Genomic DNA, 16515 nt, shown 5'->3' with positions numbered 1-16515 from the left:
TCTTCTTCACAAGTAGCTAACAGCAAGCGTAGCAGATTACACACCATCACAGCAATACTGAATAGGAAAGTAACATATCCCTGCCTCCCAGAAATGCATAAGAGCAGACCAGAACCAGATACATCCAATGCAAGCCAGCACCACAGAATTTCAGATGCAACCTGTAGATACTACAGCTTGCAAAGAAAATTCTTAATTACATTCTATACACACTTTTTCAGACCAAGAAAGTTCCCTGAAAGCAAGACTTTATTTTTCTATAGATTACTGGCCTGGAAACAACTAGTTCCACACTGCATAGAAACATGCACTGGGCACCTTGACTGCCTGAAACTAATTCCAGGCAGGGCCTACAAACCCAACTTTAACAAATATCTGTGTTCTATTAAACAGCACGAAACAAGGAGAATGCTCTTGTGTCTAAGAGCTTACAGCAGGGAGTGACTATATTCTCCGTAGTTCTCTTTCAAATATGCTGAAAGTAGCTACCTAGAAGTTATTTCACACACACCAAAAAAAAAAAACAAAACAAAAGAAAAAAAAATCTGTCTACTGAGTCCTCTGGTCATAACTACTCGACAAAAATAACCACCTTCAATCGTTATCTTCAGTAATTCTTCAACTTAAGATGGCAAAGATTTGTCCTTCTGAAGCTGCAAGTTCAAGTCCTGTTAGCAACTAGCCGTAGCAGCCTAGTTACATACAGTTGTAACAAAAACCCACAAACAACTGACAACATTATCACTTTCACTTCTTCAGTCACTCCTGTTTTTTCAAAGCCAAAGCTCTGAAGAGGTTTTTGTCACTATTCAATTCTAAGCTAGAGAAGCTCTGAGAGGATTGCCTATGCCCACTGACATGTCATCAGATATATCAACACAACTGGGTAAGAAGAACCAATTCTATATAATATTATTACTTAAATCTATCATGCCTCAACATGCTCAAAATGTTGAAAGGAAAGGATCTTGAGAAGTAATACAGTGAGAAGAAAAGAAGATAAGCATCATTACCAGCATCATGCTGGATAATCCATTTTTTAAAGTTAGCATTTGTATAATAAGTACAGATCTCATAAATTAAGTCTCATGTAACCCAATTGTAATAAACCAGTTTAAATGCTATTCTACACCCAGCTGACACCAGGAAGGGCTGTAAGCAGAATGACTTGAGAATGAGAAGCTATGCTGCAAGCACAACTCTCCAAAACTAATTGTGACCTAATGGAGAATGCAGATATGATCTTCTGGCAAGCTCAACTCACTTCTTAATTTCACCTGTGATCCTCTGCAACAACCAAAAACCCATTCTTTATAAATAGAAGGAAGTTTCAGTCTTTTTGTGAAGCTTCTATTTGATAAAAGTTGTGTTCTAAAAGACCCTCAAGTGCATACAGATGATTTATAAGACTCTTTAAGCTAAGCTAAAAGCATTTAAGCTAACTATGCAACTCAACTTCATGTCCTACAGTACAGCTCTGCACTTCTCCACTGTATATTAATTTAACCTCCCCTAATCCGAACACCTTCAATACAAGAATTCAGATGTGAATCTAATATTCAGTGCTACAAGGTTTTGGGCTTATTCTTGTGACTTTTACCAGGATACAATTCACAACTGAAGGAACCACTCCCAGGGATTTCATCTGCTCTAATTTTTTCCCCCTCAGTAACCTAAGGTACAAAAAAGCCTTGCTGCATTTACTAACCTCCCATACTATTATACATCACTTAACCAACACACAGAAGGCAACTCTGATATGGAAATGCAAACGATGGACTAGTGGGGAAAAGGTACATAACTCATTGGAGAATCTATCACAAAACCAGTGATGTGCAGTACTACTCTAGCATGTACCTGTCAGGTACATGGCCTGCTATCAGTTAGCTCTAATTAGTTTATTCAGCGTTTCTACTGCCATAGAGTGTTTGGTCCAAAAGAATCTGCCCTGGACATGTGCTCAGCTAGGCATGCAACCCTTCCACACATAGATATTACTTTCTTAGCAGAAGGAAACCTGAGTGCTGAGATAGGATGGAAATACACTGTGACTATAACAGACATCTCTAAACCAGCAAGATGAAACGTTAACTACCCAGGCTTCAGTTGTCTGAGACTCAATATTTAACTTATTCCACACCCAAGAGGCTAACTGACTGCTACTCTGTCCCAAGTCAAATATTCACTATTTCTTGATATATGGAAGACCAATTAATTGTGCAGCAATGTATTTGTTTCATTGATAGCAGTTTTCTCTTTGGTCACAGAGGTAATAATATTGCCTGCATGTACTGCATTGGTGTCTCCCTACGAAAGCTAGATAACAAGGAATCTTAAGAGGTAACTCCAAGAAAGAACATCTCCACTCAACAGCACACCTACAGAAGTACGAACAGAGTATTATCTATGAGAGAAGCATTTAAGAAAGTGACTGTCAGCCCTCATCAACACCATTTAACAGCACAAAAGTGCCTCATACATACTAGAACACTTTCCTCATTTCTATGTGACTTTTGTATCAGCTGATAGCATAACAGTATGTAGAATACTGCAATCTGCTACTAACACACACACACCCCATTATCAAAAAAAAAACCAAAACAAAAAACAACCCACCTATAGGCAACCCCCAGACCAACAGATATTAATGTGTACTGCTTCAGTATCTCCTTCTCCTCAGCTTCATCAAAAGTTTGCAGGTCCCCAGCTTAGTTAAAGGCACCCAGTTTAGACTGAAAGCCACCAAATCACTGAACAAACCGAACAACTTGAATTTTTACTTTCAGCCCACATCTTTATTATTCAGATCATATAGACTCACCTTAGTCCATGGATGTGCCTTAATCTGAGGAAATTTGAATTCAGTATAGTTTGGATTCATTTCTCTAATTTGCTCCCTTGTAGGCGTTCCCAGAACCTATACAGAAGAGAAAGAAAAAGAAAAATTGCTTGGATACCCTTCATATGGAATTAAGACTGAAGTATAACCTATCAGACATTGAGACAACTGAAGTCCATCTATGTAACTAGTAAGTTAATATAAACAACACAACTTTTGCACCCAGGAGAGGGAAGTCCTGTTTCTGGGCACCCTCCTCCAGAGGAACACTGTCCAGAGTAAAAAATGTGTTGCACTCTGTGCTGCTGCCACAGCTCCCACTGCTCTGTGCTGTTGGCCAGTTAGTGGGCAACACTAAGAAGAGGCTGGTTGTTTCTTCATTCCCTCACACCGCAAGGCTTTTATACACACTAATGAGATACCCCCACCTCCCAAGCTTTCTCTGCTTCAGGCTGAACAGTGCCAGCTCTTGCAATTTCTCCTCATATGACAGATGCTCCAGTGCCTTAATCACCTCTGTGGCCCTTGGTCCAACATCAGTGGTCTCTTGCTGGAAATTCAGTTCATGCTAAAAGCCCGGTGTCAAAAATTTAATTATCTTATAGAGATTTTCCACAAAATTAAAACATCTCTCTCAAACTTAGCAATATTTTGGTGGGGTAGAGGGTTCACTTTAATTAGGTTTATATAGATCAGTACTACCAAACACATTCAGGAATTGCAGTTCGCTGCATATGGTTGATTAAGGATCAGACAAGTAGCACAGACTATTTTACAAGTCACAAACAGCAGTCCTCTGACAAGCTTAAAAGATCAGCCAGTTACTGCTGAGCGTCTCCTGCTCTCCCTGCAAACAAAACCGTGTGGGTTTGGGTGGTGCTTCTTCATCTCGATATTTCCACATAGAGGACAGACTTCATTTAAATCTAACTTGGAAGTATCTAAAAGGCAAACCATCTCTGGTTTACCTTCAGCAAGCTGTACTTCTTATTCCCAGAATCTGCACAATGTTATTTATGGATGCAAATGAGTGTATGAGAAATAACTAACAGTTGCACATCTCTTGGTAGGGGTGGGTATATTTTGAAGGGATTTCAGAAATCCCTTGAGGGAATAAGCCTGACAATATGGCATCACTGCTTTCTTTTCAGTTAGCACCAAGTGTGAGAGAGCCATTGTCTTCTAGCTATATATAAAAATTGCAAAGTATCTTCAAGTAATCCCATTGTTTTCTGCTTGCACCCAGCTCTGGGCACTTTTTTTGCTGAGAAAAGGGGAGATGGCAGAAGGACGGAGTTGCTCCTCTATGCTGGGCTTAGGTTTATTTATAGGAAACCTGTAGTGGCACTATTTTGGCCCCATGACAAATCCCTCCATACAACGTAGTGAAATGTTATCACCTCATCTCATCAGACTGCACTGTCACCATCAGGCAACAAATGATCACACGATGTTGGCACTCTACCTTGCTGCTTGACAAAGAAATATCTGGTTACAAATTCTGGTATCTGTGTACATTTTCATTCTGTTGGAAGAACGAAAATTACAAAAATACACTCCAGAAAGTCAGGTAAGGAGGTAAAAGACCAAGGTAACTGCTGTTTGAGTAATTTGTGGAACAGATCTCATCAGGTACTATGAACAAAACTTGGAATCTCTTTGCTATTTAAAATAAGAGTTGCACAACACAAAAGTCCTACCCACAAAGCTACCTTTTAAACAAAGAGCAGCAGCAGAGAAAATAAACTCTGTAACTTGTTCAGACAGCTGGATAACAAATTTAACCAACAAATTGTTTAAAATGAACAATAATGTTTTGTAGATCACATTGCTCATGAAGATTTAAAACCCACCTAATTAAAAGAGTCAAAGGTTACTCTCAGGGATGCCAGCAGATTTTTTTTTTTGTGCATGTTTGAAAACACTGTTTTTGCTTAGGGGGTAAAAAAAAAGAATGTTTGCAGATTCCATATATTTTGCTCAACTTTCAAAGGAAAAAAGAACTGAAAGGAAAATATGTCCTTCTCCTGCTGATTTTCAGTCTGACACCCACCAGAGTATCAGCCACCCAGCTGCCAGCCCTGCCAGGATGGTGCTGCTCTCAAAGCTTTGATGACGATCAGTATCAAGCCCTTCCAGTTCTAAAAGATGAGGTGATTTCACACCCCTAAAAGATATTTTCATCCCAATTCAGGATAAAAGTGATTTTTAAAACCTTGGAAGTTTTTTTTGATTACTTAAATTAATTTTCTGAAAAATGATAGGCACCTTCTATTGCTCTCTCATCTTTTCTAAAAGCTAAGTTTTCAGGCCTCTCTAGCATAAACAATACTTTTTAAAAAGCATGTTTACCTTCTTTACCCTTTTTCTCCTCAAAAAATTTCTTCAATATCTTTTCTAAGAAGCAGCGAGTAGATTTATTTTTAATTTAACCCAGATATATCAAACTGGCTTTGTTGCCAAGGCTGCTCAGAACAGGAGCCTACACAGTGCAAGCATATTTGAAGACCACCTATAGCATCAGATGCCTCAGATTAGATAAGCAAGGGCAATTTCATGGAAGAACCCACAGACAATGTCTACTCATACATTTCACTAGAAGCACAGCTGTAACTCCAGATGATGGGAGAGAGCAACTCCTAAACTCAAGTACAGGCATCTAAGCAACAGCACTTAAGGTTTCATGAATGCTTAGAAAAGAAGGTACTGAAGAGGGATCAGGGTAGCTGAAAGAAAACACTGTCTGACCTTTCAGCTACATAGCAGCCTTTGACACATGAAATAACTGTACAAAAGGAAAAGTGATTACTAGTAGCTACACAGTATCTTTATATTTACTTTGTTCTCCTGTGACTGTAAAACCAGATTGCACTTCCAATTTGTACTGAAAGCAGATTAAAGGAAAAAAAAAAAAACAACCCAATCACAAAGCAACACACCCCAGAATCCAACCAAAAACTGGAAAGAGAAGTAGTTTGGAAAGAATAGAAGTTTTAAAGACTGTGTCAAATTCAAGTTACAAATTAGAATAGTGGGATGAATAAAGTGATAAACTGTAAAACTGTACCAGTACTTGACATATCTTGAGGAGGTCCTGTAGTGGACCTCTCCTCACCCCCCAACATACCAATTCTGTTTGCTACACAATTTGAAATTGTAACTCACTGATTCATACCTAATTTTCAGTATATTAGGAATAACTTCAAGTAACCTTGGTAACAGAAATCACTTAAGCTGCTGCAAAAATTGGTAAAAAATTTTTCTTCTGAGAAAGAAATATGAATTACTGTACTCATTTTTGGCAGAATTACTTCATGAAACAGCTGCTCTTGCTGTATCAACTCTGAAAATATTAGGGAGCAGATGTACCTTGGAGAGCTTTCACAGAATCACAGAATGGTTGAGACTGGGAGAGATCTCTGGAGGTCATCTGGTCCAAACCCCCTACACAAGCAGCGTTGTCAAAAGTCAGCTGCCCAAGACCATATCCAGATAGGTACTGAACATCTCCAAGGATGGAAACTCTACAACCTCTCTGGGCAAACTGTTCCAGTGTTTGACCATCCTCACAGCAAAAACTGGTTTGTGTTCAGATTGAATTTCATGTGCTCTAATTTGTGCCCATTCTTGTCCTGTCATGGGATGCCAAAGAAAAGAGACTGGCTCCCTCTTTGAACCTTCTCCTCACATACTCTGTACACTAGTAAGATCCCCACTGATCTTCAAAAAGTCAGGGAGCTTTTAGGAAATACAGGGTCCAATGCTGAATTATTCAGGTCAATGCAGATTGGCACATGCTATTCTATCTCCTGGGGAGTCTTATGGAAAGTGATTTTATCAAGGAAAAAGCTGAATCTTTTTTTCTTTTCTATTTAATACTTGGAAAACAAGAAGAAAACCAAAGTAATTACTGCAATAATAAAAATACAGTTGTCTGATGGAATCAACTGCAACTAGAAATAAAAGTCAACTTTCAAATGAATAAAGGGGAGGTCTATGTGAGACTACAAAGCATTTTCCTGCAAGTGAAGATGCCAGATCAACTAGTTTTGCTCTTCATTACCAATTGTCATCATCATCTCTTAAATAAATATAAAGAAGCATTACCTACTAAGATTAACTAAAGAATACACTTGCTGAGAAGCAGACATTGCTCTGATTCTCCTAGGACAAAAATTGAACACAATAGGTTTCACAGTATATTCTGTCAAGTTTTTTCCTTTACATAAATCTCTAATGGCTCAAGCTTCCCAAAACATTTTTATTCCAAAACAGGGTTCATGAAGGTAGGGTAATGGTATGTACCTCCTGCAGTTAGAGGAAAAGCTACAATAAAGAAAGACTCACAAAATGTCATCCTACCACACAAGAAGGGGGAATTTATGAACCTGGAATAAGCCCTGAACTTGAATAAAGATTTTCAGTTTATGTTCTTATAACCAACTTTTATAGGAGGAAAAGATGGATTATTCAGCTCCAAAAGACACTTCAGTTACACCTCACTACCAAGACAGCTGCTGCCCACACCTGCTTCACTATGCAAAACTGCGCTGAGTCATTTATGACCAAACCCACACTGTTGCAACAGCAGAGGAAAAGGAAACTGCAAGAGTTTCAACAAATCCCAGTGGAATAAAGGCCCTTTATGACAACCATTGTTACTGCTGAACATTTGCCAAAATGTAATCAGTTAGAAGCGTAGGGACCTTGGTTAGAAACAAGGGTTCAGAAGCTCCAGCTGGTAGTAACCAAACTTGAGAGGGGAGAGTGTGATAACTTAAATCAGAAACCTCTAGAAAGCCATGGTTGCAGTGGTATAGTGGTCTTCCCTGGGAAAACTGTGCAAGTTTATGAGGAAACATATTCCTAAAAGTCTGATGTTTATGGCCTACCAGATGGCATAATTAATACTTCTGTAAACATGACTGCACCTCTTCAGCATAAAGTTGTGAGAGGTGTGCCAATAGTTATTAAAAAAATTCACAGTGTAGCATCTCAAGCAGCTGACATGGCTTGAGACAACACTTCAAGAGGTCTGTGGTAGAAAGTAAAATAAACTTACCTGCTTTATATACACTTCATTCCAAAAACATTTTCTTGTCAAACAGTGAAAGCCAACTAAATATAGATTTTTCTTTTCTATTCATAACATGAAAGGAGCTATACATCAGGAATAGGAAGAAACCGATTGTCACCGCTGACATGAATATAATTGCCCATCAACTTTTTATACTGCACTGGAAGTGATGAATTAAGTGAGGCACAGGAACAGCCAAGTTGTGATGTGGGGGGACATCAGGGAAAAAAATGCCAGGAGACTTCCCTGAGGGCTGAGGGACAGAACCCACGTGAAAGCCCATGTCAGATGCAGGCAGGTTGTCAGCACAGGACCACATCCAATAAAATGAAACACTCTCCTATGGCTTACTCTCCTGGAAGAGAAAGCTCCTCTCTGCCCATTAACTACTCTGACTGGATTTATTTTATTTCAAAAATCGAGCCCAAAATAGTACCTTGACATTTGAGCATGAGCCATATATTATAATTGCAGTCTATACTTAGCGTTAGGCGCAGTAAAACTGTCAAGAGCCCAAAAAGTTACACATGAATAGGATTCCTGATACTATTGAACTTGCTTTTTCATACATTTTTTCCCCCGTGCCTCCCCTTGCACAGGGAACTATGGGAAGATTTTATTATTCCTCTTAAATTACCGTGAAATGCCAGTTTTGGTGCAAGGAATAATCACAGTGCAGTGGCAACCAAAAAACTCAAAGCAAACACCACCCCCACCCCCATAACCCCCACTTCTTTCCTGCAGTTTTCACAAGTTGGTTGATTCATCTTATACTCTAAATAGCAGCGTATGGAGAAAATATTTCCGGTAAAGAAAACACCAGGCAGATTGGCTGATGCTGTCCTCCCCATGTCCCAGGGCTGCTCAGAAAATTATTGCTGCTTCTTTCGTTTGACAGATTTTTTTTTTATTTTTTTTATTTTTTTTTTGTTTCTGCTTTTGAGAGGAGTAGGGGGAAGGTACTAAACAGAAACTTTGAGATCATTCTCTTGGAAACAAACCCATTGCCCTTCTGAGATTCACTTCCTGCAACAGGAATAAAGAATAACCACTGTCTGCAGGAACTGTTTTAGTTTGGAAAACATATGCCATCCAGTTTTACCTTGATGGCTCTGGAATGCTGTAGAGCTTGTGGGGCCAGGAATGTCAACAAACTCCCAAGCTTTCACAGAGAGCATGGCAGTACTGCAGCCACCACTGCTGCACTGCAAGCTGTGCACCGAATAATGGAGATTTATGAAGGAGTCTGTCTTGACTGCATCTCAAAGAAAAATCATTCTTGTGGTCTAAGTGCTCCTTCTTTCAAACTGTACTCAGCAGGGTCCCACTTGCACACTGGATTTTAAATAGTGAAGTGGCAACTGCAACCCTCCTGGGCTACTGGAAGAATCTCTCAGGTACAAGGCTCCATGACTGCTCTGAGGCACAGTGTTTACTTGTACATAGTATCTTTATGGGATCACTGATGAAATCCACACTACCACCACTGTGACTGTTTCAGAAACTGTGCACATTTCTGAAGGAGATGTCACTTGAAAGCCAGTAGGGGCATGAATTTTAACGAGTATATTGGGTTACCCATTTGAGATATTCCCAGCGATGGGACAACCTAACATTTGGAATAGCAAGCAAGAGCTAAAAATAAGAAGAGTCACTGCTCAAGATCAAAATTTGGAAAAAGCACAGCACAGCACAGCACATGATTTCTCTCCTGTAATAGCATAAGTATTCAAGAAGAGTATACTTGGGTTAAACTGTTTCTTCAGATGGAGCTCCAACACAGGATTCCCTTATAACAATTATAATTTTGTCAGGGATAAGTGGTCAAAGTTCTTTCTTTCCCAGCCAGACTGAGAACATGTGGAAAGACCATATTTAAAGAAATAGGAATAAGAGGAAAAAGCTGAAAGGAGGACTGTCTTTTGATGCAATTGAATGCGATGCTGTGGTTCTACTGGGGCACAGTTTTTCAGAGCAGTTTGCAAATATACAGTAGGTCTGGAAAAACTCCAGGTGCAACTATATGGAGAAGATCTTGCAAGACTGCTTGAAATGAAACTACATGAAGACTGTTGAAAGTGTATCAAAATCTGTCAAAAGTCAAAAATGCTTGTGATGCAGCAAGGGGCTGAGGATGTTGAGCATACGGCCTGCATGAAGGGCAAGCTGTGCCAACTGATATATCTCCATGAACACAGCTAAAGAGGGGATGTCATCAAGAACTGCATGAGAAAGGAGAACTAATTTAATGTGATGGCATTTTGAAGTCATTATCCAGTCTAATGCAAAAAACTTCACAGCCAGGTGTAGCACTCACTTGCTGTGTTGTGAAATAAACTCTGAATAATCACAGCTGAGTAAGCAACTGAAGAGAAAACTGAAAAGTTTATCTTGGCTCACAAAAATGCCTCAAGTGTGACTGTGACTCAATCATCTTGAATTGATAAGAACCAGCAGTAAAGTTTCTAAGCTGACCTCTTCCGCAGTGGAATCCATCAAAAGTCTGATGTGTTTCCAAGCATGTGGGTATTTTCTTACTATAGCCCATTTTTGGGAGTTTAAAATAACACCATTTTCCCTGCTCCTAAGTTTCAGACACTCAGATCTAACAAAGCTATCTAAAAAGCAGGACCCCAGATAGTCCAACAGCAGCTCCCAGGCCCCAGTCTGCAAGCTTCTACCAAGCTCACTGCTATTCTACAACTGTCAGATCCCACAGCTCTGTTTCTCCCACAGCCAGCTAGAATTAACATAAGTCTGTGTTACAATGAGAGCTTTAAATACTAGTTTTCTATGGCAGCAAATGGAAGAGGTGGACACCATCTGTCAATTTTTTTTTAATGAATCCTACCCTAAAGGAAACTTTATACAACATCACGTTTTACATGTTGTGCCAAGATTTTACATTTCTGGTAATTTTTATGCTGCAGAATTGCATGTCCTCAACTGTACTGAGGCTATGAAACTTAAATTCACTCACGTGGTTGCTTCTTTTATACCATCCTTTCAAATCTAAGTTGAATTTAACCATCATTCTGGAAGCGCGTAAGAGCAGCTTTTCATGTTTTCTTTGCAGAGTTAAAAAACCAAATCTGCTTAATTTGATTATTGGTCATTTGTAAAGGATGTAAGATGGGATAGATCCCTCCCAACAGCTGGCAGAATGAAAAAAAATTTTGACCTCACTTTCTACTTTTTCCCCATTTTCAAAAGGTGAGGAAAAATTTGAGGTAAACATACATTCTCCCTCTACTCCCACCATGAGAAATACTTGTAAGTGAATACAGCGTTACAAGGGAAGCACCTCGTTATCCCATTCCTAGAAAATTTCTCATGGCTGTTGATCTTGAACACAAAATTCTCAATTGTAACTCTTCTCTGTATTCCAACTTTCACCTTCTACTAGGGCTTTTCTGAGTAATTTCTACAAAACTTCACAACAGAAAATTACAGAGACAAGGGCACTGAAAAGCAATCCATTTCTCCAGTTTGCACTCAGCTTCTCTTCCCGTCTTACATCAGAGTATATGCTGTATCAGTAACAAATACTGTCAGAAGAACATGGTACCCACCCATTCAGGCTCATATTTTACATTATACTTTCTTCAAGTTTCAGTGAACATCTTTTTTTGTGATTGCTTCTGTAAGATTTACAGTATTTTTCTGCCAGACTTTCCTAAAACATATTGCCTTGGTACATTTTCTTTCACTTCAATTCTGTGTTGTGGACTACACAGGTAACAGAAGTTGAGAAAACTGCAGCACAACACAGGTGTGAATGATCATTAAATATCCCTCTTTCTGTATTTAAAGAAATTAGTCAGAAATTTGTTTCTGTGAGGCTGAATATCATAATTTTAACCTGTAATTTACTGAAATACTCTTTACACTGGGTATTCCTTCAGATGCCTTGAGAAATAACATCAGTTTGCCAGCACTAGATATTGTCACTACAAGTTAGTCAAGAAAAGTTACCACCACAGATGGTACAATGGTTACCAGCAATTTTACTGAAGTACTACTCTGCTTCAATACAACTGAAGTGTAAACAAGCAAGTGCCACAATTGGAGCACATACATGCTATGAAATTACTGGTTCACAGATGTTTTCTTCAGTAGTACAGAACTGATGTTAACAGCTTCTCTTAACACACTTTCAACCAAACCACAATTTTCTGCTTGCCAAGCATGTCAATAATAAGAGACCACCTATCTCCTGATTATTTCACTTTCACATTGTGAAATCAAAGCAATGGTAGGGCAGAGCACTACGGTTTTGCCAATAAGGCCTCTCTACACTCAGATTTCTGATCAAGCCATAGACAGTCATATATAAGTTATGATATAAAGTTCTATTTACAAAAATTCAGGTGGAGGTTGGGCTCTTTTCATGGACAAGTGAAAGGACCAGAGGACACAGTTTTAAGTTGCACTAGGGAAAATTTAGGTTGGACATTAGAAGGTATTTCTTCACAGAAAGGGAGATTAACTATTGGAATGGACTGCCCAGAGAGGTACTGAAGTCAATTGTCTCTGGAGGGGTTTAAGGAAAGACTAGATGTGTCATTTAGTGTCATGGTCTAGTTGACACGGCGACATTGTTGGGTCATAGGCTGGATTCTATCTCAGAGGTCCTTTTCAATCTTGCTGATTCTTTGCTCAGCTTTAGTTTTTCAGGATTTTTGACATTAAGCAAGAAACAAACCAGGACTTTTCAGAATGTTGAAAGGCAAACACCACAAAAATGTTATCACACAAAATCCTGAGGAGGTCTGGTCATCTGATGTGGACCCCTTCAAATGTCACAAAAGCAGTGTAGCAAAAAGTAGCACACCACTCCAAGACATTTCTCAAAAATTAAAAATATTGTCACTTGTACCATCATGAGGCCTACATATGAAAGCAACTCTAATTTTTCATTAGTGTTTCCTAAGCAAAATGACTCAACTTGGATAAATTGAGTTTGAAATACACTGGGCAGAAAGGCAGTAAGAAGACATCAAGGAAGTCATAGGGGGAAGTATGTGCAAGACTTGGAGTCTCCAGAGGAAAGCTGCTGACTGGATGTTCAGTAGGACAGACAGAAACTCACTGTAACAGAAGCCAGGTTTGTGTGGTCAAAACCTGGAAGAGATGGGGAGACAGTCTAGAAATGTCACAGCGCAACCCCAAGCCTCACTAGCCCATGTCCTTCAGGAAGGAGAATGAATGATCAGTGTTGGTTCACGTCATACACTCTCTTAGGACAGGGACAAAGACACCAGCAGCTCTTCTAGTCAATGACACAGATGAGTAGGGAGTTCTCCTTTTTCACCCACAGATTTGTAGTTTGAGGGATTTTTCACATGCATGCCACACAAATATTTATGTATCAAGCTAGTGGCAAAATCAAGGAGGAAATTCTCTTACTACAGTTCCCTCATGGTGATGAAATCACAGTATGTGTACACATCTTATCCCCTGTAAAAATGCCATCTTATTATGTGCATAGTATAAATTCAGAGGAAAATTATACTGCTCCCTCTGGAAATCTCGTTTCCTTCACTGCAGAAGTTGAAAAAGGTAGAGTAGAAAAGGGTGCTGGAAAGTCAGACACCAATCTATGAACTATTCTTCCATGCTTCTAATTTGAGAGCCACAGAAGATTCACAGCTTTCCAAATGAAATCCATCAAGATGTGCTTGGACATAAATGATATGTGTTACATATTCTGACACATTAGTTATTTTACCTTGAAAAACAAGACTCTTCAGGTGGTAGGTACCTTTGCCCTACATGTCCTGATTCTCTACCTGCAAAAACAAGTGCCCTTTCCCACCTTTCATTTTAAAAGAGCTAGGAGGAAGGAAGAAAAGAAGGCAACTACATATGTGAAGAATCTGGCATAAGGAATTTAACAACATTGTTTTCAAAGCCAAGTACTAATTGTGTGCAACAAAGGAAAAAGAGACAGACTCTTTAAGAATGAAAATCATACATTAATAAATATTGGCTCAGTATACAAGCACTTTCTCCAAGCACACCGGAAGTGCAATCTTTTATGAGGGGAAAAAGCCCCAATATATCATTATGCATGACTGCAAGAAGAGAAAGATCATCAGGTTCTCAAAATAGCAAGAGACGTGTTTTCAAATACTGTTTACATGCAAAACTCTCTATATATGTATTTTCACCAGTTTCTAACAGAGCATGTTTTCATACTGATTCCCAAGCAATAACGCAGTCAAAACAACAGTTAACATTCCATACCTTGATTATTTCCACCAACTGATCCACACCACTGTCACCTGGAAAGATCGGTTGTCCTAGTAACAGTTCAGCCAATACACAGCCTGCTGACCACACATCTAAAAAGGGAAAGGTGGAGGACAGGGAAAGGTATCAGTAAAATATACATATTAAGCCATTCATAAAAAACCCAGTCATTTTAAGATACTTACTTTATCCTTTGTCATGTTTGATAGTGTATGCAACACAGCTAAAAATAAAAAAAACATTCGTATACTAACGTTACCAGATACCTGGTATAAAGCAATATGTGCAGACAGTCTTAGAAGTCAAACTGTGAGATAATGAGAACTAGAATATCATGTTCAATACAGTAATATACTGACATTAAAACTTACACATGCAGGGAAAAGACCATAGAATGGTCAAAATACCATTTGTAAACCGAGAATTTCCCCAACCCCTGTGTTGGTTTAAATCATGTTGATCATGAATTATGCATAGGTATCACCCAACACAATGGCTGATGCTTTTACTGTTTCTGAGTGTTGAATAGACTCAGTTCTTCATACATACATTGAAAGCATACATGCACTGACAGATGAACCAGTACCGCAAGTATTACAGGTATCCTGAAGAACATGATGATTAAGGGATCTGGGAGGCAGCCTCTCTAACCACTCACTTTAAGATCTAATCTTGATCCCAATTCCATTTGCCAACCTGGATGACCAAAAGAACTGCAAATCATAGATCACATGTCAGCAGCATCTGTAGAAGAAGCCTTTAACTAATATTTGTATGTACACCAAAAGCCTCAAGTAGTCCTTACGAGCTATTCCTGCTTCAAGAAGAAATTTTTTACAATCTCTTGCAGGTGTATCTTCTCAAATAATTAGGCAATTGAATATTACAGAAGCAACTTAGGAATGTATCTAAGTGTACTACAGAATACATGCATTTTATTTTTGGATCGTAATTAACTAAAATGAAAACTCTAACAAAGCAAATGCAGTAAACACAGTTTATCAAGTGCTTGTGAGACTCTAATGTAATTAGATTCACAGCAAACAAATGGGATTTTAAGCTGCTCAACACAGGAGAGGTATTGTACTTGGATGCAGAAAACCGCTTTTCCCCAAAAATAGATTCACTATACGGTTTTCTAGAAAGTCACCAATTGTTGCATGAATACCTGAAACCTTACACTAAAATCCAATCTCAAACAAGCAATCAGCAACAGAAGAGCTGTAAAGCCTATATTATAAGGAAACACCCCAAAAGGGAAAACCCCTTCCACCCATACTTCTTTAAACTCACACCTACTTTTATGAACAGTCAGCAGCTTTCGCCCCTAAGAGAATTTATCTCCTGAGGCCTGTTCCACCTGAGATAATCTATACTAAGGCAGAAATCCTTATTCCCTCATGCATTTAAACTATGTTCCATCCCTGGAAGTATTTGAGGTTGGCCTGGATGGAGCTCTAAGCAATATGGTCTAGCAAAAAGTGTCCCTGCCTACAGCAAGGGATTGGAACAAGGTCATCTTTTAAAATCTGTTCCAGCCTAGGCCATTCTATGACTCCATGGTTCTGTGAAGCAGGATATACACAACTCTGCCAGTTATGGCTAAAGGTCTGAGTAAGGAAAACATCTCTGACAGTTTTCCAAGCCATCTGTTATCACTTTCTCACAACCACTACAGAGTGGTGCAAAATAAAATTAAAAAAAAAAAACTTTCAGGAATTTAAGATTTGTAACAAAATAATCTGCATGTTAAAACAGTTTTCCTTGCATCATTTCTAAAGGAAAGAGTGAGAAGGCTATGCAAAAATACTTCCCCTCCTCAAGAATATGGTTTAATTGGAACATACAGTAGAACAAACAGCACTGTCATTACTTCAGCTTTTGAAATTATTCACTTCCAAATCAAATGGATGTACTTTTACCTAATGTCTTGGTACAAGCACTGCAACAGGGTTTATCCTAAAAGGTAACTACTTACAATGTAAACAGTAACCAGAAATAATTTGAAGTTTGAGTCTTGAATTTCAACAAGCAAACATACAAGATAATGCTTTTTAATCCTTTAGTCACATTTAATAAAAGCTGATATGGCCACTGAGGTGCTAAGATCTGTTCTGGACAACAAGCTAAGAATGAATCATGTAAAAATTGTTTAATTGCATCTAACTGCTAATCAATGTCTCTCACTGACAGCTCCTGCTGTTGGACCAACATGTACAGCAAAACCATTATGCAAAGCATCACTTTTTATGTCTCCCATGCATATTGGGTTCAGAGGAATTACACAACAGTTCAACAGATAGCATAGATTTCTTCAGAAGTATTAAAGAGATAGATTAAATGT

General features: G+C 38.7%; 1 protein-coding gene across 2 annotated transcripts in view; it reads right to left on the bottom strand.

Moving 5' to 3' along the window:
* GSK3B (glycogen synthase kinase 3 beta) overlaps positions 1–16515 on the bottom strand; it is a 147195-nt gene that overhangs the window by 25180 nt on the left and 105500 nt on the right. For both annotated transcript variants that reach the window (XM_023940870.2, XM_023940861.2), the window contains exons 7-8: positions 14166–14263; positions 2822–2917 (exon numbers count right to left, since the gene is read on the bottom strand). In XM_023940870.2, coding sequence (XP_023796638.1) covers positions 2822–2917; positions 14166–14263 — 194 coding nt within the window. The remainder of the gene's footprint in view (positions 1–2821; positions 2918–14165; positions 14264–16515) is intronic.

Source organism: Cyanistes caeruleus, chromosome 3, assembly GCF_971803275.1.
Source record: "Cyanistes caeruleus chromosome 3, bCyaCae1.hap1.1, whole genome shotgun sequence".
NCBI classification, from domain to species: Eukaryota; Metazoa; Chordata; class Aves; order Passeriformes; family Paridae; genus Cyanistes; species Cyanistes caeruleus.
This window is presented reverse-complemented; position numbering and strand designations above follow the sequence as displayed.